At 42.3% G+C, this 23,190-nt stretch overlaps 1 protein-coding gene across 1 annotated transcript in view; it reads right to left on the reverse strand.

Annotated features, from left to right (window-relative positions):
* The window catches only part of LOC126176738 (5-hydroxytryptamine receptor-like), a 720,373-nt gene that overhangs the window by 38,133 nt on the left and 659,050 nt on the right, over positions 1-23,190 (reverse strand). Inside the window, exon 3 of the mRNA XM_049923907.1 lies at positions 12,673-12,937. Within this exon, the coding sequence (XP_049779864.1) occupies positions 12,673-12,937 (265 nt within the window). The remainder of the gene's footprint in view (positions 1-12,672; positions 12,938-23,190) is intronic.

The following is a 23,190-nucleotide window of genomic DNA, read 5'->3' on the forward strand; positions in this document are numbered from 1 at the left end:
AACTTTTACATTGTGTGTAAAATTTTTGGCAGTGAGTCTTGTTTAAACGTCTGGGGTTTTGCACAAACTTCTTGAAGTGAACTCGAGATTAGCGCATGCCATATTACGTCTAGTTTTAACCCATGGCTGAAGAAAACTGTTGAGCATTGTAATTAATAAGTTTAACTCATTAGTCACAAAATGTTCACAAGGCGGAAGAAACCTTGGAAAGTGTATTTGAATGCAATACTGTCGAGGTGACGTATAACGCTGTGCGCAAGTGCACTGGAGCAGTAAACGCTGCTTCACAGAAGCGGAAAATTGAACCAGTGAAATACTGTTATGAAAAAAAGCGTTTAAATAAACTGAATTGTGTTATTTAATAGCAATAACTGCAATTAAAGAATCCTAAAATTATATTTATTTCTTGAAGGTGACATTTTGTACTTGAGCTCCATTTTTGTGAAAACAGTCCGTTCCGCGAAATTATATGGTTGCCACACAGGGAGCCATAAACATTCGTGCTGTGTGTGACGCTGATCGGCCTTGCTGAAACCAGCCTTTGCCAGTATCTTGTGGAAGTGTCTGTAGTTTATGCACAACAAAAGTTTCGAGCTTGGTGACGTAACGACCCGATGTGACTGTCGTCGTAAGGCCATTCTCGTCTACAAAAAATTATTATTATGCCGCATGATGACACAGCACATCACACGGTAAATTTCTTGCTCCGCAGTGGGTGTTGGTGTATCTGAATAGGATTTTCCAGTGGCCAAAAATGAAAATTTTGTTTATTAACAAATCCATTTTTAAAATGTAAGGTCGTTCACAAACTCATGGTCATCGTTTATCTTTTCAAGCATTCGTCCACAGAATTGTCGTCTCATGAAGTTATCGTTGGCTTTCAGTTCTTGGACGAGGTGCAACTTATGTGGATGGTAATGTAAGTCCTGTGCCAATATTCTTCGAACAATTGATGTAAGCAACCGTAAAGGCGGTGGATGACGCCAGAGTGAACGATGTGGGCTTCTTTTGACAGCAACTCGAACAGCTTTGATATTGCCTGATATACCGACGGTTCCCACACGGCCTGTCGGTTTCTTTTTTTATTACTGAACCTATTTCCTCAAAATCGACGTCTTAACTACATGTGCTGATGGAACGTGATCATGGCGTCTTAACTAAACTGAAGTGGTGTAGAAATTCTCTACATACAGCCGCCAAACTGTCGCTGTTTTCATAAAAAGCATTGAAGGCAAAAGAACATTGCGCAGCATTCCAAGTATCTATGTTAACTAAATGGCAAAGTGGAGTGAGTCGGTTTTTGTATGTTAGCATTAACAATCGCCCAGGGCTCCAACACGAATTTCGAAATATCCCATTTCTCTGAATCACTCTGTGTGTTTATCTCGTGACAATACGTGGATGATGCGTGAGCGCACTGCTCTGTATGGTGTGTCAATAGTTGACACTAACGAAGCTTTGAGTATTCAAATACGTACGTGCCAACAGCCCTGCATGTGATGCAGATTTGTTGTTCAATAATGGAATGCTATCAGGAAGAGAGTTACGGAAATATTGACGTTTGAGCGACGTGTTTTTGTGTATTCAATTCCAGTTAAATAGGGCACAAGAGAACCGAAGTTGTTTACACGAGTACAGATGAAATCAACATTAAGAGGTAGCGAGTGCGTAGGTGGAAGGTGTCATGATATTTTATATGGAGTCTGTAATTTAGTGACTAATATATATATTACTTTTGCCTCTCTACGTTGAATTAAAATCGTTGAACTAATGAACATTTTATATCTCCAGATTGATTTCTTCTCTCTCTTTTTTTCTTCTCTCTCTCTTTCTCTAACGGTTTAGGAGGTGTATTTATGGGAATATAATAAATTTTTGTTGCTTAATTTAGTGTAATGATTGCTATTCGATATTGTTATAAGTTACTTTATATTGAGCTAATGACTATCTCAATGACAGGCAACCTGGCCATCTATGTCACTGAATGCTCCCTCCGAAAGTTCGCATGCGAAGAACGCTTTTAATGAATAAGTCATGAGAGTAATTATCCTTTCAAATTACCTAACACGTTCTTCCCGGGTGGCGTGTATCTCGCGATGAAACGTGCGGCATAACCATTTCCTTCTTTATAGATGCACGATTGTTGGAAGCAGGTATATATCTATATAGAATGACGACCTAAAACATTACGACCACTGTTCACCGCGAGACAGAACGCTGCCCGTTGGCAATGCGGGCACATGACGCGGTAAGGAAAGTGTGTAGGCGGCGCAGAGAGTAGTGGGGAATCACTCTAGCGATGATATGGATCACAAAAAAAAGGAGAAATCCCTTGACACAACCATCTTGAGATGTCAGGCGCATGAAGAAACTGAAGCAATTCAATGGCGACAAGTGAAACTTTGTGCCGTTCCGGACTCGAACCCTGAACCCTGATTTTCTGCTTTAAGTGAGAGTTCACCTGAAGCTCTTCGGTTATCCGAGCACGTTTCACGGCCAGCCCAAATTTTCAACAAGCACACTACCTCCGTAGCGCCACCCGTTTCCAATTTGCTCGTTGCGTGCAGCATATCGCATGTTTCCGGACTTACGGTGCATTCACACTGAAGATATGAAACACCGTCAAGGCTTAGATAGTACTATTACTATTACATGACGAAACAACTTGCAGGCGACAAGGCGCTGGACATCCACGTCTTATCACAGAACGTGGAGAACGGAGCTTATTAGCTCTAAAGCAGGCTGACGCCGATCCATGGCAGATTGGAGGACTGCTGGTGCAGACACAAGTTTCCGGAGCACAATGTTCAGCGCACATTGTTGAACAAGGGACAGCGCAGCAGACGACCCCTACGATATCTGAGTTGTTCAAATAACATACGGATGACTGGAAAAGAAATTTGAGAATGTGTTTCATCACAGTCAGTATAGCTTTAGTAAGAGTGAAGGCACCAGTAGGGCAGTTTCGTTGTTTTGCTCTTTAGTGATGACCAGACTTAAGAAAATTCATGACATCTTCGTATGATTTGTTGACCTAGAAAAAGGATTCGACAACGTAAAAGTGGTAAAAAATTTTCAAAATTCTTAGAAAAAGAGGTATAAGATTGTATTACGTACGGTATATAAGGGAACCAAGAGGAAACAATGACAATAGAAATCCGAGAGAGGAGTGCTCAAATTGAAAAGAGCCTAAGGTAACGATATCGGTTTTCTTCCTTACTTTTCAATTTGTACATAGCAGAAACAGTGACGAAAAATTGAAAAGAAATTCAGAATTGACCTTTAAATACGGAAGTCAAAAATTACTGATCATAAGATTTGTTGATAATTTTGCTATTCCCGCTCAGAAGAAAGGAATGTACAGTGAAATGAAGATAGAATACTGAATGAGATTAAACTAACGTAAGGCAGGAATGAGATTAGAGGTAAACTTAATATGAAAATAGGAGACCCCGTATTGGTCGATGTGAAAGGATTCTGATACCTTGGTAGTAAAGCAACACATGATGGACGAAACAAGGTCATAAGAAGCAGACAATCATCGGCCAAGACAGCACTAGTGTTGACGGAAATCTGCTAGAATCAAACGAGAACTTTCATTTGAGCGGGAAATTTATGAGACTGTACTTTTCGAGCACAGCACTGGATGCAGGGTCATCGACATATAACTTCGGGTGTGTACCAGGGATGTTTGTTAGGTCCGAGCTGTTCATGTTGTATATTGGTGATCTTGCTGACAATATTAAGAGTAACCCAGTCTTTTCGCAGATGATGCACTTATCTACAACGAAGTGCAGTCTGAACAAAGTGGTGCAAATATTCAGGCAGGACTTGATAAAATTTCAAAGTGGTGTAATGATTGACAAAAAATCAGTCTTGGATAAAGCAGGTAGCAGACTTCGTTTATTTGTAGAATACTGGGGAAATGCTATCGGTCTAGAAAGGAGACTGCTTACGAATCACTCATCCAACTCATCTTAGACTCATCTTAGAATATTGCTCAATTTTCTGGGATCCATACCACGCAGGATCAGCAGGGGATATTGAACGTATACAGATAAGGACAACACGAATGGCCAAAGGTTTGCTTGACCCGCACGTTTTACTTGTTTCTGTGCTTGTTAGACGAGCCCCTGTGGTAAATAAATGTTTTTTTCAGTTACTTTATTTTCGCTCAACATCTTACCATTCCCAGATCCTAGCTCCCGATCAGCTCAGTTGCTTTATTATGGCTGTGAAAAGTTAAGACGAAATAGTATCGGATTTGTTCCGTAGAATAATCAGAAAATTTAAAACATTCTGTCTGGACGTGAGCGAACTTTACTCACTTAGGTTTTAGAATATAATTTTTCGGCGTTTCTGCCAAATGATGACAGGCCACGCCTGAGGAGGTAATGGTTGACCAGGACTACGAGTAGGCACTCAGTTTGCATGCATCCGTTCTCATTCTCCCTATTTCATTCATTTGCACTGATTTGCCGTTAGTTTGCATGTTTTAAGTATGTATTTATATGTGAGGTACCGAGCTACTGCTTTGCGGATGATCTTTATCTATATCTATATCCACACACATAATCCGCAAGCCACCGTACATTGCTCGGCGGAGGACCCCTACTACCACAGCTAGTCACTCCCTTTTCTGTTCTGTTCGGAAGTGGAGTGCGGGGTAAACCACAGTCTATTTACTTCCGTACGAGGTCTGATTTCTCTTAAATTGGCTTCGCGGTCAGTCCGAGAAATGCTGGTGGTAACAACACCGTTCTGAAATCTGCCGAAAAAAGTTGTTACTCGTGAAAAGAACGTCTTCTTCTTTCCAGGGATTTGCATATGAGTTCAAGGAGCAATTACGTAACAGTCGCGTGTTGATCGAACCAACTGGTAACAAGTCTAGCAGCACGCCTCTGAATTGCATCCATGCCTTCCTCTGATTCGACCTGGTGGGGGTCTGAAACACCCGAGCAATACTCACAAGTGGGTCACGCGTTTTCTGTATGCAGTTTTCTTTATGCATGAGGTACACTTTCCTACAATTCTCCCAATAAACTGAGGTTGACCATTCACCTTCCCTAGAACGGATCTTCCGTGCTCGCTCCATGTCGGTTTGTAACGTCACGCCTAGGACTAAGTCAATGTAGCTGCGTGAAGCACAACAGCACTAATACTGTATTCGAATATACAGGATTCTTCTTTCCTACTCATCTGCATTAACTCAAGTTTTTTTACGTTATGAGCAAGTACCATTCTTCACAACAAATGGAATGTCTATCAAATTCATCCTGTATGCTCCTCCCGTCACTCGACGACAACGCTGTCCCTTATACTACAGCGTCATGAGCAAGCAGCCGCTGATTTCTGCCCAACTTGACAGGCCGTTTATGTATATAGAGAACAAGAGAGATTCTATCACATGTCCGTGGGGCACTCCTTACGATACCTTTCTCTCCGATGAACCCTTACCGTCCAGAACAACTTTGTGAGTTATGTTGGATAAAAGGTGTTCGAGCCACTCACTGACCTGAGGACCTACTCCGTATACTCAGTCCTTCGATAACAATCTGCGGTGTGGCACTGTGTCCGACGCTTTCTGGAACTCTTAGGAATTATGGAGTCCTTAATCCACAGTTTGCAGGTATCGCGCAAGAGATGAATTCTATATCCGTGTTGATTTGAGGTTAGAAGCTTCTCTCTATGGAGGAAATTTAAGATATTCGAACTGAGAATATGCTCAAGAGTTCTGGAACAATTCCGCAGTGACGAATGACCCCTCCCCGCCCTTTCCCTCCCCCTCCCCCTACTCTTCGAACCATGTGTCGCACAATGGCATAATTTTGTATGTATGATGAATATCGTATGCAAAATGTTACGAATAGAATCGGAAGTAAAGAAGTAATATCAAAACGTTATGGCTAACGCGGACGTTTTACACCATGAAAAGCGAAGATGTAGTAAAAAACAAGCTTTTTTTCATTTAATCTTTTTGTGGAGGTGTCAGCGAGATAATGTTTCGTTCAGATTTGAAATCCATTGTTTGTTGCAAGTCGCTAAGTGTTTTCATTGTCAAATATTGGATGAATATAGCACGGGTAGCACAACCCGTGGTCTAGGTCAGAGGGTTTAGCTATCCTGAGTCAACGGATCAACGAACAACCAGAACAAGTGTCATGAGATTAACCAAAAAAAAAAAAACAAAAAAAACGGGGTAGCGTCTTTGATTCATAATCAAAACGTCTTCGGTCCCGGGTTCGATCCCCGCCACTGCCTAAATTTTGATAAATAATCAGCATTGGCGGCCGAAGACTTCCGGCATAAGAAGTCAGCCTCATTCTGCCAACGGCCTTGTGAAAGAGGGCGGAGGAGCGGATAGAGGTTCAGGGCACTCTCTTGTCCTAGGGGTGGGAAATTGCCCCTAAAGGCGGAAGAAACAGCAATGATCAACGACATGAGGATGCAGAAGGCAATGGAAACCACTGCATTAAAGACACGTAACGTGTATCCACAGGACATGTGGCCTGTAATTGAAGAAGTGTCATGATGATCTCTCCATTGGCAAAAGATTCCGGAATAGTCCCCCATTCGGATCTCCGGGAGGGGACTGCCAAGGGGGAGGTTACCATGAGAAAAAGATTGAATAATCTACGAAAGGATAACGTTCTACGAATCGGGGCGTGGAATGTCAGAAGCTTGAACGTGGTAGGGAAACTAGAAAATCTGAAAAGGGAAATGCAAAGGCTCAATCTAGATATAGTAGGGGTCACTGAAGTAAAGTGGAAGGAAGACAAGGATTTCTGGTCAGATGAGTATCAGCAGCAGAAAATGGTATAACAGGTGTAGGATTCGTTATGAATAGGAAGGTTGGGCAGAGGGTGTGTTACTGTGAACAGTTCAGTGACCGGGTTGTTCTAATCAGAATCGACAGCAGACCAACACCGACGACGATAGTTCAGGTATACATGCCGACGTCGCAAGCTGAAGATGAACAGATAGAGAAAGTGTATGAGGATATTGAAAGGGCAATGCAGTATGTAAAGGGGGACGAAAATCTAATAGTCATGGGCGACTGGAATGCAGTTGTAGGGGAAGGAGTAGAAGAAAAGGTTACAGGAGAATATGGGCTTGGGACAAGGAATGAAAGAGGAGAAAGACTAATTGAGTTCTGTAACAAGTTTCAGCTAGTAATAGCGAATACCCTATGCAAGAATCACAAGAGGAGGTGATATACTTAGAAAAGGCCGGGAGATACGGGAAGATTTCAATTAGATTACATCATGGTCAGACAGAGATTCCGAAATTAGATACTGGATTGTAAGGCGTACCCAGGAGCAGATATAGACTCAGATCACAATATAGTAGTGATGAAGAGTAAGCTGAAGTTCAAGACATTAGTCAGGAAGAATCAATACGCAAGAAGTGGGATACGGAAGTACTAAGGAATGACGAGATACGTTTGAAGTTCTCTAACGCTATAGATACAGCAATAAGGAATAGCGCAGTAGGCAGTACAGTTGAATAGGAATGGACATCTCTAAAAAGGGCCATCACAGAAGTTGGGAAGGAAAACATAGGTACAAAGAAGGTAGCTGCGAAGAAACCATGGGTAACAGAAGAAAGACTTCAGTTGATTGATGAAAGGAGGAAGTACAAACATGTTCCGGGAAAATCAGGAATACAGAAATACAAGTCGCTGAGGAATGAAATAAATAGGAAGTGCAGGGAAGCTAAGACGAAATGGCTGCAGGAAAAATGTGAAGACATCGAAAAAGATATGATTGTCGGAAGGACAGACTCAGCATACAGGAAAGTCAAAACAACCTTTGGTGACATTAAAAGCAACGGTGGTAACATTAAGAGTGCAACGAGAATTCCACTGTTAAATGCAGAGGAGAGAGCAGATAGGTGGAAAGAATACATTGAAAGCCTCTATGAGAGTGAAGATTTGTCTGATGTGATAGAAGAAGAAACAGGAGTTGATTTAGAAGAGGTAGGGGATCCAGTATTAGAATCGGAATTTAAAAGAGCTTTGGAGGACTTACGGTCAAATAAGGCAGGAGGGATAGATAACATTCCATCAGAATTTATAAAGTCATTGGGGGAAGGGGCAACAAAACGACTATTCACGTTGGTCTGTAGAATATATAAGTTTGGCGATATACCATCTGACTTTTGGAAAAGCATCATCCACACAATTCCGAAGACGGCAAGAGCTGACAAGTGCGAGAATTATCGCACAATCAGCTTAACAGCTCATGCATCGAAGCTGCTTACAAGAATAATATACAGAAGAATGGAAAAGAAAATTGAGAATGCGCTAGGTGACGATCAGTTTGGCTTTAGGAAAAGTAAAGGGACGAGAGAGGCAATTCTGACGTTACGGCTAATAATGGAAGCAAGGCTAAAGAAAAATCAAGACACTTTCATAGGATTTGTCGACCTGGAAAAAGCGTTCGACGATATAAAATGGTGCAAGCTGTTCGAGATTCTGAAAAAAGTAGTGGTAAGCTATAGGGAGAGACGGGTCATATACAATATGTACAACAACCAAGAGGGAATAATAAGAGTGGACGATCAAGAACGAAGTGCTCGTATTAAGAAGGGTGTAAGACAAGTCTGTAGCCTTTCGCCCCTACTCTTCAATCTGTACATCGAGGAAGCAATGATGGAAATAAAAGAAAGATTCAGGAGTGGAATTAAAATACAAGGTGAATGTATATCAATGATACGATTCGCTGATGACATTGCTATCCTGAGTGAAAGTGAAGAAGAATTAAATGATCTGCTGAACGGAATGAACAGTCTAATGAGTACACAGTATGGTGTGAGAATAAATCGGAGAAAGACGAGGGTAATGAGAAGTAGTAGAAATGAGAACAGCGAGAAACTTAACATCAGGATTGATGGTCACGAAGTCAATGAAGTTAAAGAATTTTGCTACCTAGGCAGTAAAATAACCAATGACGGACGGAGCAGGGAGGACATCAAAAGCAGACTCGCTATGGCAAAAAAGGCATTTCTGGCCAAGAGAAGTCTACTAATATCAAATATCGGCCTTAATTTGAGGAAGAAATTTCTGAGGATGTACGTCTGGAGTACAGTATTCTATGGGAGTGAAACATGGACTGTGGGAAAACCGGAACAGAAGAGAATCGAAGCATTTGAGATGTGGTACTATAGACGAATGTTGAAAATTAGGTGGACTGATAAGGTAAGGAATGAGGAGGTTCTACGCAGAATCAGAGAGGAAGGGAATATGTGGAAAACACACTGATAAGGAGAAGGGACAGGATCTGCTAAGACATGAGGGAATGTCTTCCATGGTACTAGAGGGAGCTGTAGAGGGCAAAAACTGTAGAGGAAGATAGAGATTGGAATACGTCAAGCAAATAATTGAGGACGTAGGTTGCAAGTGCTACTCTGAGATGAAGAGGTTAGCACAGGAAAGGAATTCGTGGCGGGCCGCATCAAACCAGTCAGTGGACTGATGACCAAAAAAAAAATAGCACGGGTGATTTCCATTCCCCGAGTTACTGTGACTCAAGTCATATACACAGTGCCTAATTGGAATATTTGACTTACTGTGTTAGAATCTTCAATAAGATTCTGGCTCCTAATGAATAGATTCTGATAGCATTTGAAGCTGCGCCAATAAATCTGTGAAATATTGAAAATTAAATTGTTGTTGCCCCTGGAATCAGTTAGACAGCCGAAGTGCAGTCAGAAACGGATCATGCCCTGACTTACCTGTTTAGTGACGTACAGGGGTTGGACAAAAATATGGATACACCTAAAACACAACATATTACCATGCCTAATACGGACAGGAAACCTGATGGCATTTGAAACTTCTTGCAGTCGACTTGGAATGGATAAATACATGTCCTGTCTGGTTTTCAAGGAAATCCTATGTAAGTCTTCATACAAAATATTGACAAGTTCAGGTGAGGGTGATGGTAGTGGACAGCGATTACGCAACCGTCTCTTCAAAGTGGACAAGAAAGACTCAATACTACTGAGCTCTGGTGGCTGACGTGATCACAGAATCACTTCTGGACGATGCGAGCTGGGTAAATAAAGTCCGTGTCGTCTCGGAACGCCACATCTCTATTGCGGGTGGTCACGTAGTTCTTGGCAGTAATTCCACCTTGCAGGGTAACCATTTGGCCCTTGGAATACCAAGATATGGCTGCCCAGACATCACTGAATCCAGCCATATTACACTCTTGGGACGTGAACTCAGCCAGAGATTGGAAACGTGAAACTGTTCTCATCTGACCAAATGACATTCTTCCGTTGCACCGTAGTCCCGGTTTTATGACTTCTGCACCACGTTTCCTTGTTACAGGCATTTGCATCACTGATGAGTGGTTTTGGAATCCTCTATTTCCGGTTCAAAATGATTCAAATGGCTCTGAGCACTATGGGACTTAACATCTGAGGTCATCAGTCACCTAGAACTTAGAACTACTTAAACCTAACTAACCCAAGGACATCACACACATCCATGCCCGAGGCTAGATTCGAACCTGCGACCGTAGCGGTCGCGCGGTTCCAGACTGAAGCGCCTAGAACCGCTCGGTCACACCGGCCGGCCTCTACTTCTGGAGCTACCTTCGTGTTCTTTTGGTGCTGACAGCTTTCACAATTGCGACGTTCAGTTCTCCAGTTAATTTTGCACCTGTCATGCTCTTATTTCTCGTCACGATTCTCTTCAATGACTGTCACGACCATCGAACATACGTTTTCGTCCGCGTTGTGATGTAGCGGATAATTTTTTTCCCGTTTTCTATGTATCCGGTATAAATCTTCGTTACGGTACCTCTTGAAACACCAGACATTTGGGTTACCTTGGTTACGGAAGCACCGACCATACGACGACCAACAATCTGGCCACTTTCGAATTCATTGAGCTCCGACATGATACAGTCACAACCACATAGAACACTGATCTGACCGCTGCTGACACCTGGGACCTATTGAGGACACTGCACAGGCGCCGTTCATCATCAAGTGTTCCTGTTGTTGTGGTCTTCGTTCCAAAGACTGGTTTGATGCAGTTCTCCACGCTACTCTGCCGTGCAAGGCTCTTCATCTCCAAATAACTACTGCAGACTGCGCCCCTCTGAACCTGCTGGTCTCCCTGTGAGACACTTCCTTCTAATACTAAAGTACAGATCCCCTGATGTCTCGGCCGGCCGGGATGGCCGAGCGGTTCTAGGCGCTACAGTCTGGAACCGCACGACCGCTACGGACGCAGGTTCGAATCCCGCTTCGGGATATGGATGTGTGTGATGTCCTTAGGTTAGTTAGGTTTAAGTATTCCTAAGTTCTAGGTGACTGCTGACCTCAGCAGTTAAGTCACATAGTGCTCAGAGCCATTTGAACCTGATGTCTCAGAATGTGTCCTATCAATTGATTCCTTCTATTAGTTAAATCGTGCCATAAATTTCTTGTCTCCCCCATTCTGTTCAGTACCTCTTGATTAGCTACGTGATCTACCCATTCAAACTTCAGCATTGTTCTGTAGCACTACATTTCAAAAGCTTCTGTTCTCTTCTTCTCTAAACTGTTTAACGTCCACGTTTCATTTTCATTCATGGCTAAACTCCATACAAATAGTTTTGCAAAAGGCTTCCTAGCACTTAAGACTATAATCGTTATTAACAAATTTCTCTGCTTAAATGCTATTTTTGCCGTTGCCAGTCTGCGTTTTTTTATCTTCTCTACTTTAGTCATCATTCTTTATCTCGCTGCACAAAAAGCAAAACTCATCCACTATTTTCAGTGTTTAATTTCCTAATGTAATCCCCCCAGCACCATCTGATTTAATTAGAGTACAATCCATTATCCTAGTTTTACATTTGTTGAGGTTCATCTTACAACCCATTTTGAAGATACTATCAGTTCTGTTCAGCTTCTCTTCCAAGTTCTTTGCTGTCTCTGACAATAATTAGAATGTCCATCGGCAAAACGCAAACTTTTTATTTCTGCTCCCTGAACTTTAATTCGTCTTCCAAATTTGTCTTCGGTTTCCCTTACTGCTTGCTCAGTGTTCAGATTGAATAACATCGGGGATAGAGTACAACCCTGTCTCATTCCATTCTCAACCAATGTTTCCCATTCATGCCCCTCGATTCTTATAAATGCCGTCTGGTTTCTGTACATGTTGCAAATACCCTTCCGCTCTCTGCATTGTGCTCTGCCCCCTTCAGAATTTTAAAGAGAGTGTTCCGGTCTGAATAGTCAAAAGCTTCCTTTCAGCCTATAAGTACTACAAACGTAAATGCTACAAGCATAGGTTTGCCTTTCTTTAACCTGTCTTCTACAATAAGTCATAGGGTCAGTACTGCCTCGCGTGTTCCTGCATTTCTCTGGAGTACGAACTGATCATCCCCAAGATTGGCCTCTCCTAGTTTCTCAATTCTCCTGTTAGGAATCAATGTCAGTTTGCAATTACGACTTATTAAACTGACAGTTCGGTAATTTCCACTTCTGTCAGCAACTGCTTTCTTCGAAATTGGAATTATTACATCCAGATGCAGCAGCCCAACTTGCAAACTTGACTAGCATCTGCGTTTGTGTTAAACCTCGCATTTTTCGCGGCGTCTCCATATTTTTGTCCAACCGCCGTGGATGCGCGGGCGTGTAGCCGCGCCACAGAGTGGGAGGCTGCCGGCCTACCTGGAAGATGCGCCAGTAGAGCACGAGTATGACGGCGAGCGGCAGGTAGAAGGAGGACGCGGTGGCGAAGATCTGGTAGCCGGGGTCCTGGCTCACCAGGCACTGCCGGTCCCTGGAGACGCGCGCCTCCCAGTCGGGGTCCTTCCAGCCCAGCATCGGCGCGATGCACACCAGGAAGGCGACCGCCCACACCGCCAGGATCATCAGCCCGATGCGGCGCGCCGTCCGCTGGTGGATGTAGTCGATGTTCGTCACCGCCCAGTACCTGCCGACAGGCCGGCCCGGCACTGCTAGAGGCAATCTGCCCGTCGTTTCCTTCGGTCGGATAACTCGCCAACAAGAAAGTAAGCAAGTAACACACTGCTGATGGTCATTAAAATGTAACACTCATTGTGCAAGTTCTATAGGTTATAATTACCGTCCTTTACACTGTGATGTGGGGCAGGAATTCTTCGTTCGGTCTGCCGCCGGTTGTGTTAGTTCATTTAGCGTCACCCAGGGTGCACCACGTGGAGGCGAACATATTGCAGAAGCTCTGTGACACCACTTGGGGCTCCACAGCATCTACCTTAAGAACATCCGCACTTGGCTTGGTGTATCCAGTGGCAGAATACTGTGCCCCAGTGTGGCTCAACAGCAAACACACACACCTGGTAGATAGCCAACTTAATGCAACAATGCGTATTATATCAGGCACAATCAAGCCAACTCCCACAGTGTGGCTGCCCGTTCTCAGTAACGTAGCCCCTCCTAACCTGCGCCTAGAACACGCTCTGGTTAGAGAATTTCCAAAAATCATGACCAACCCTCAATTACAAATCCATGAAGAGTTGGAGGTGAGCCGCCAGCAATGGTGGATGTAGGGAGAGAGATGGCGGAGTTTTGAAATTTGTAATACTGGATGGCATGAACTGCTATATATATTATGATTATTAAGGTAAATACATTGTTTGTTCTCTATTAAAATCTTTCATTTGCTAACTATGCCTATCAGTAGTTAGTGCCTTCCGTAGTTTGACTCTTTTATTTAGCTGGCAGTAGTGGCGCTCGCTGTATTGCAGTAGTTCGAGTAATGAAGATTTTTGTGAGGTAAGTGATTTGTGAAAGGTATAGGTTAATGTTAGTCAGGGCCATTCTTTTGTAGGGATTTTTGAAAGTCAGATTTCGTTGCGCTAAAAATATTGTGTGTCAGGTTAAGCACAGTCCTGTATAAATTGTTCTAAGGGGACGTTTCAGACCGCACAGGCTCTGCACCAAACAAACTTTAAAATAAATGACCGATGGAAAGAGGAATGGGAGGGCAGAACATCAGTAAACTGCACAGTATGCCATGCATCTTTAGTAAACCAAAAGGATTTGATTGCCCTCGCAAAGTTTGGTCAACTCTTAATCGCATCAGAACCAACTGTGGGAGATGTGCCGACTCCTTACACAGATGGGGTAAACTTCCTTCGGCCGCTTGCAACTGTTGCGTGCAGGAATGCACACTAAAGGGCATATGAGGGTGACCCACAGGATTTCCTAATGGGTACCCAAGAGACAATCGACTATACATTATCTAAGCTGGACGTCTGTTTCTGATTGCTCTTCTGTGAGTGTAAATTTACAATTGGTGGTGTCCTTATATACAAACTGTTATTTATTGTTCTGTTTATACTACGTGATTTTTTAAAAATCGTGTTGTTTCTGTAATTTTTACTGTGATGTTATGAGCCATACGCTAAATAAATAAATAAACCGTCCTTTACAACTGTAATGTAAGTATTATTAAGACCACACGCGTTTCGCTTTATTCTAAAGTATCTTCATTGGCCATTGTAAAAATATCTTTTTTTTCTTGCAATTTTGTTTGTTAGTATCATGAAAAGTTCCCAGGCTTTACTTACTACTATGAACATTTCGCGTGTTACTATTATACTTGCCGGCCGCGGTGGTCTAGCGGTTCAGGCGCTCAGTCCGTAACCGCGCGACTGCTACGGTCGCAGGTTCGAATCCTGCCTCGGGCATGGATGTGTGTGATGTCCTTAGGTTAGTTAGGTTTAAGTAGTTCTAAGTTCTAGGGGACTGATGACCACAGATGTTAAGTCCCATAGTGCTCAGAACCATTTGAACCATTTGAACTATTATACTTACTATTATGAAAAGCGTTAACTCTTATCGTTACTCACGGTTTTTGTTGTTTTACCTCATTCTCATTGTTCTCCATCGTGGGGATTTTAGCTCACAGTACTATCAATTCACTAAATATATTCACCTTTCTGTGTTGTGAAGAGCAACTGTCGTCTTGCCGTGGTATGCGTTCGTCTTTTGTTTGTTTTGGTACTTGTGGGAACGTTTGCTATCGCCCTGAGCCTGTTCATATTTTCCACCTAGAGAAAGAGGGATGCAGAGAGAGAGAGAGAGAGAGAGAGAGAGAGAGAGAGAGAGAGAGAGAGAGAGAGAGAGAGAAAGAGAGACAGAGACAGACACAATGGCGAGACGACAGTTTTTCTTCACAACACAGAAACATGAATATATTTAGTGCAATGAAAGTGCTGTGTGCTAAAATGAAACATATAAACATGGAGGAACAGCAAGAATGAATTAAAAGAACAAAAACCGGTGAGTAGCGATAAGAATTAATTTTTATAATAGTAAGTATAATAGCCGGCCGAAGTGGCCGCGCGGTTCTGGCGCTGCAGTCTGGAACCGCGAGACCGCTACGGTCGCAGGTTCGAATCCTGCCTCGGGCATGGATGTGTGTGATGTCCTTAGGTTAGTTCTAAGTTCTAGGGGACTGATGACCTCAGCAATTGAGTCCCATAGTGCTCAGAGCCATTTGAACCATTAGTAAGTATAATAGTAACATGCGAAATCTTCATGATCCTAGCAACGAAAATTATAACAGAAAAAAGAACCTTACTGCTACAGTAACCACTGATGATGCTTTAGAATGAAGCGAAACGAGTCTGGTCTTAATAAGACATACATTATGTAAGACGTGTATATTTCTATTGTCTATTGTCAAACCAGAATTTATGAAAGATGTTTATATTTTATTAATAGGATTAAATAGGAGTAATTAATATTTGTCATTTTTGAAATAATTGTGGTAGTAGGGAATGTCTGCACCGAATTATTGTTGGCGGGAGAGACCGCACATTGATATAATTTTAAAAGGTTGGGAGAGACCGTTTATGGATACATTTTAAGAAAAGAGCGGGAAAGACCGCGCATTGATACATTTTGTAATGGTAGCAGCGATTGTCTGCACCAGAAAGCATTGTTGGCAGAGAGACCGCACTTTAGCGTTCGTAGGAAGTCAGTAGTAGGCGAGATGTGAAACGAGTCGGTAGCAGGTCTGAAGCGAGAGGTTGAGAGGAGCTGTGTGCCTACCAGCCATCAGCTATGATTTACAAGAGATTATAAACAGATGTACAGAAACATCAGCTAACTATTATCATAAGAGGAACTAATATTATTGAATTTTGTTGTTGTTGAGAAACTCAAGACTACTGAAGGTATGTTTGCGCATTGCTAGTTGTAAGATTATTGTGAAAAGTAAGTCCCATTTGAAAGTTTGTAAAATCATTTCATTACCAACAGTAAATATTTGAAGAATCGTTTTCCGAATATAATTAATTTTTGCCACCAATATTGCATTACTGATTATAATCCATCCCAAAAACCATCAACGTAAAACTTTAAAACGTAAAACTTAAAAAAAAACAAAAAAATTTATTTTTGTCAAGAAAAAGTTTAACTATGAATTATGTAACTTCAGTCAAATTAATTAAAGAATAACGTCAGCTTTGGTAATAAATACAGCCACTTATTATGGCAGCCCACCAGCAGCTAATATAGTATAGTAAAACAGAGAAAGTATATTCATGTCGCAGTCAGATGGCGATCCAGTAACAGTAGAAAAAGGTAAGGAACAGTTTTGGATTATTGCAGGTAACGACTGAGGGCCACGACGACGACACATTCCATGTTTCGTCGAAATAAATAGCAAATCACTTTTAACAAACAGCATTTAAATTTGTATGCAAAGATTGCACTTATTATTGAATAAGAGAATTAATTTCAAATGGAAGATTTCATTTGTTATTATTAAGCAAGAGATAGAAATCCTGAGGGAAGGTTTTATAGGTTATTGTAGAAAGGAAGGTTGCGTAACAAAAGAGATATAGAGGAGACGGGAAGGTTTCAATTACAGTTCCACAAAACGACAAATAACCTATACAAATTGTATATCTGCAACTATGGAAAACAAGAGGCAAAAAAAACAAGGAAGACTTATTGTGTGTATAGAGTCTGGCAAGAAGAGTACATAATTAAATTTGTATGTACGTAGGGGTATACTAAGTGCGAAATTTAGTACACACAGCTACCAACTATGGCATCAACGGTGCCACCTTCACAGCTCTTTTCAAGTACTTCAGTAGAACTAACCAGTCCGTTGATATGACTGCAGTATTGATTCTCGTATGTAATGGTGTTCCGGTGTTTCGCACAAAGTAAAATTACCATTTGAGGAATGTTTCAACAAATCCAAGTACCGTTACAGTCTGCTGAATCAGCGTGAAATTTATCAGCAGCTTCTTCTGCAGAATCTGTCAGGGCATACTTTGTCCTGACGTGGTATAACGAAATTTATAAGTAGACGTGGCATAATTTTATCTTCTTCCTGCAGTGTACTTCGTCATGAATTGGGATGACTTATGATGAATGGATGTCTTGGAATATAATAAAAATGATACTTATAGGAAGCCAAAATATACACACATCAAAAAGAGTTTTGCATCACCCCGGTTTCGAGAAGTCCTGAAGGCAGACGTTGACTGTGGATATTGTATCACAGACACAGTCCCTTTGACTGTTCAGAGATGCCACTAAACCCGCCCAAAGATATAAAGAATCATGCATGAGCAGCGCCTGTTTGACGGAAGTGGTGCGACAGCCGATCAGTTCCAGTCATTCCACCGGGAAGGAGGTACACGACACGTGTTGTCTGTAGTTCAACTATGCCTAGACGGTCAGTACCGCGGTTCGATCGCGTCCGCATTGTTACTTTGTGCCAGGAAGGACTCTCAACAAGGGAAGTGTCCAGGCGTCTCGGAGTGAACCAAAGCGACGTTGTTCGGAGATACAGAGAGACAGGAACTGTCGATGACATACGTCGCTCTGGCCGACCAAGGGATGGATGACCACTACCTACGGGTTATGTCTCGGACGAACCATGACAGCAACGCCACCATCTTGAATAATGCTTTTCGTGCAGCCACAAGGCGTTGTGTTACGACTCAAACTGTGTTCGGAGGTAACCCGGCCAGGCTGTCGCCTTAGACACACTGTGCAACGAGTGTAGCAAGGTGGAGGTTCCCTGCTGTTTTGGGGTGGCATTATTTGGGGCCGACGTACACCGCTGGTGGTCATGGAAGGCGCCGTAACGGCTGTACGATACGTGAATACCAGTCTCCGAACGAAAGTGCAACCATATCGACAGTATACTGGCGAGGCATTCGTTTTCAAAGACGACAATTCGCTTCCCCATCGTGAATATGTCGTGAATGACTTCCTTCAGGATAACGAAATCGCTCGACTAGAGTGGCCATCATATTCTCCAGACATGAACCCTATCGAACGTGACTGAGATAGATTGGAAAGGGCTGTTTATGGACGACGTGACCCACCAACCACTCTGAGAGATCTACGCGAATCGCCGTTGAGGAGTGGGACAATCTGGACCAACAGTGCCTTGATGAACTTGTGAAGAGGACTTGTGCAAGAGGACGTCCTTCTGGGTATTAGAAGTACCGGTGTGTGCAGAAATCTGGACCAGCCACCTATGAAGGTCTCGCTGTATGGTGGTACAACATGCAATGTGTGGTTTCCAGGAGATATAAAAAGGGTGGGGTGATGTTTATGTTGATCTCTATTCCAATCTTCTGTACAGGTTCCGGAACTCTCGGAACCGATGTGATGCAAAACTTTTTTCGATGTGTGTATTTGTTGAAGGGTAAAAGACGGCACTAAAAGTCAGTTTAGATTTTCCTTTCCCGTTTATTAGTCCGTAACTGTGTCGGCACATAAAGCTGAGAGAATGTTTTCGCCTGTCGGTGGAAGCGCTATGTACCACTAATATCACGAAACAAACGGTGGGAGGATCAGAACATGACACAGCGTAAATTAAAATTTGTAGGCGGGAATTTCAGACTCTACAAAGAGCAACCTTCTTCTCACGGAACACAGAGAGAGAAATTATTGTTCAGAAAATATTAAGTAATGTGGTAATTTTAATTGTGTCTTTAACTTGTTATTCTTTTCTGTGAATGAAGATTATTAAAAAATTATACCAGCAACCACGACATTTATGTATGAGTACAAAGTTAATCTATAGATTTTGATCAGTGTGTTTGCGACTATCAAAATATTGACATAAAAGGCCGTATCTTTTGATTGCATTGCCTTAGAAGCTTAAATTATTTACACAGGCAAGGGGCCGTAAGCTTTTTATTTGACGTAAATTTCAAATTGATAGCTTTGCCCGTTACAGAGAAAAAGGGGTTTGTTAGACGGACAATAAATGGCAAAAAAAAATAAATTATGTGAGATAATTACAAACTAACAGCTTTCTGATTTTTTCTTTACATTTAATGAAAACGTTGCTTCTTGCCAAATTTTGCTTCTATAGGTCAACAATAAGTACCCTGGTAGAATTTTGCACAGAGCACAACTTAATCACAGCTAACACTTGGTTCAAGAATCATAAAAGAAGGCTGTATACATGGAAGAAGCCTGGAGATACTGACAGGTTTCAGATAGATTATATACTGGTAAGACAGAGATTTAGGAACCAGGTTTTAAATTGTAAGACATTTCCAGGGGCAGACGTGGACCCTGACCACAATCTATTGGTTATGACCTGTAGATTGAAACTGAAGAAACTGCAAAAAGGTGGGAATTTAAGGAGATGGGACCTGGATAAACTGACTAAACCAGAGGTTGTACAGAGTTTCAGGGAGAGCACAAGGGAACAGTTGACAGGAATGGGGGAAAGAAATACAGTAGAAGAAGAATGGGTAGCTTTGTGGGATGAAGTAGTGAAGGCAGCAGAGGATCAAGTAGGTAAAATGACGAGGGCTAGTAGAAATCCTTGTGTAACAGAAGAAATATTGAATTTAATTGATGGAAAGAGAAAACATAAAAATGCAGTAAATGAAGCAGGCAAAAAGGAATACAAACGTCTCAAAAATGAGATCGACAGGAAGTACAAAATGGCTAAGCAGGGGTGGCTAGAGGACAAATGTAAGGATGTAGAGGCTTATCTCACTAGGGGTAAGATAGATACTGCCTACAGGAAAATTAAAGAGACTTTTGGAGATAAGAGAGCCCCTTGCATGAACATCAAGAGCTCAGATGGAAACCCAGTTCTAAGCAAAGAAGGAAAATCAGAAAGGTGGAAGGAGCATATGTAGGCTCTATACAGGGTGATGTACTTGAGGGCAATATTATGGAAATGGAAGAGGATATAGATGAAGATGAAATGGGAGATCCGATACTGCGCGAAGAGTTTGACAGAGCACTGAAAGACCTGAGTCGAAACAAGGTCCCCGGAGCAGACAACATTCCATTAGAACTACTGACGGCCTTGGGAGAGCCAATCCTGACAAAACTCTACCATCTGGTGAGCAAGATGTATGAAACAGACGAAATACCCTCAGACTTCATTAAGAATATAATAATTCCAGTTTGAAAGAAAGCAGGTGTTGACAGATGTGAAAATTACCGAACTATCAGTTGAATAAGTCACGGCTGCAAAATACTAACGCGAATTCTTTACAGACGAATAGATAAACTAGTAGAAGCCGACCTCGGGGAAAATCTGTCTGGATTCCGTAGAAATAATGGGACACGTGAAGCAATACTGTCCCTACGACTTATCTTAGAAGCTAGATTAAGGAAGGGCAAACCTACGTTTCTAGCATTTGTAGACTTAGAGGAAGGTTTTGACAATGTTGACTGGAATACTCTTTCAAATTCTGAAGGTGACAGGGGTCAAATACAGGGAGCTAAGGCTATTTACAATTTGAACAGAAACCAGATGGCAGTTATAAGAGTCGAGGGACATGAAAGGGAAGCAGTGGTTGGGAAGGGAGTGAGACAGGGTTGTAGTTCAAAATGGTTGAAATGGCTCTGAGCACTATGGGACTCAACTTCTGAGGTCATTAGTCCCCTAGAACTTAGAACTAGTTAAACCTAACTAACCTAAGGACATCACAAACATCCATGCCCGAGGCAGGATTCGAACCTGCGACCGTAGCGGTCTTGCGGTTCCAGACTACAGCGCCTTTAACAGCACGGCCACTTCGGCCGGCTGGTTGTAGTCTCTCCCCGATGTTATTCAATCTGTATATTGAGCAAGCAGTGAAGGAAACAAAAAAAAAAAAAATTCGGAGTAGGTATTAAAATCCATGGACAAGAAATAAAAACTTTGAGGTTCATCGATGACATTGTAATTCCGTTAGAGACAGCAAAGGACTTGGAAGAGCAGTTGAACGGAATGGATAGTGTCTTGAAAGGAGAATATAAGATGAACATCAACAAAAGCAAAACGAGGATAATGGAATGTAGTCGAATTAAGTCTAGTGATGCTGAGGGATTTAGATTAGGAAATGAGACACTTAAAGTAGTAAAGGAGGTTTGCTATTTGGGGAGCAAAATAACTGATGATGGTCGAAGTAGAGAGGATATAAAATGTAGACTGGCAATGGCAAGGAAAGCGTTTCTGAAGAAGAGAAATTTGTTAACATCGAGTATAGATTTAAGTGTGAGGAAGTCGTTTCTGAAAGTATTTGTATGGAGTGTAGCCATGTATGGAAGTGAAACATGGACGATAAATAGTTTGGACAAGAAGAGAATAGAAGCTTTTGAAATGTGGTGCTACAGGAGAATGCTGAAGATTAGATGGGTAGATCACATAACTAATGAGGAAGTATCGAATAGGATTGGGGAGAAGAGAAGTTTGTGGCACAACTTGACTAGAAGAAGGGATCGATTGGTAGGACATGTTCTGAGGCATCAAGGGATTACCAATTTAGTGTTGGAGGGCAGTGTGGGGGGTAAAAATCGTAGAGGGAGACCAAGAGATGAATACACTAAGCAGATTCAGAAGGATGTAGGTTGCAGTAGGTACTGGGAGATGAAGTAGCTTGCACACGATAGAGTAGCACGGAGAGCTGCATCAAACCAGTCTCACGACTGAAGACCACAACAACAACAACAAGGTTTTCATGAATGAGATTGCCAATATCGCAACATGTGACAAAAATTGCAGTATCTTTGGAATGGATTAACTTAAAAGCTTCAATTTTTTACAGAATAGAGGGATCCCTTAGTACCTGACAGAAATTTCAGCTGAAAAAAGAGGTCTTAAACAGACAGACAATAAATTGAACAATAAATATTTTTTATGAGATACAATTACAACTTAACAACTTTTGGATTTTTTCCTTTACTTATACTGTTAGACCTTGCTTCTGGCCAATTTTCATGATTTTAGGTTGTCGGGAAGTACCATATACACTATGCGATCAAAATTATCCGGAAACCTGGCTGAAAATGACTTACAAGTTGGTGGCGTCCTCCATCGGTAGTGCTGGAATTCAGTATGGTGTTGGCTCACCCTTAGCCTTGATGACAGCTTCCACTCTTCCAGGCATAATTGGTGCTAGAAGGTTTCTGGGGGAATGGCAGCCCATTCTTCTCGGAGTGCTGCACTGAGGAGAGGTATCGATGTCGGTCGGTGACGCCTGCACGAAGTTGGCGTTCCAAAACATCCCAAAGGTGTTTTATAGGATTCAATCAGGACCCTGTGCAGGGCAGTCCATTACAGGAATGTTGTTGTCGGGTAACCTCTCCTCCACAGGCCTTGCACTAGGAACAGGTGCACGATCGTTTGAAAGATGCAGTCGTCTTCTCCGAATTGCTCTTCAACAGTGGGAAGCAAGAATGTACGCCTGTGCTGTGATAGTGCAAGCCCCCTCCATGAAAAACTCAACAACACCACCGCCTCCGAATTTTACTGTTGGGACTACACACGCTGGCAGATGAAGTTCACTGGGCATTCGCCATACCCACACCCTGCCGTCAGATCGCGACGTTGTGTACCGTGATTCGTCACCCCACGCAACGTTTTATCGCTGTTCAATCATCCAATGTTTACGCTTCTTACGCCAAACGAGGCGTCGTTTGGCATTTACCGGCGTCATGTGTGGATTATGAGCAGCCGCTCGACCATGAAATCCAAGTTTTCTCACCTCCCGCCTAACTGTCATAGTACTTGCAGCGGATCACGATGCAGTTGAGAATTCCTGTGTGATTGTCTGGATAGATGTCTGCCTATTACACATTACGACCCTCTTCAACTGTCGGCGGTCTCTGTCTGTCAACAGCCGAGGTCCGCCTGTATGCTTTTGTGTTGTAGTGTCCTTTCAAGTTCCCACTTCATTATCACATCGGAAACAGTGGATCTAG

The sequence above is a fragment of the Schistocerca cancellata genome, chromosome 3 (genome assembly GCF_023864275.1).
Source record: "Schistocerca cancellata isolate TAMUIC-IGC-003103 chromosome 3, iqSchCanc2.1, whole genome shotgun sequence".
Lineage (NCBI taxonomy): Eukaryota > Metazoa > Arthropoda > Insecta > Orthoptera > Acrididae > Schistocerca > Schistocerca cancellata.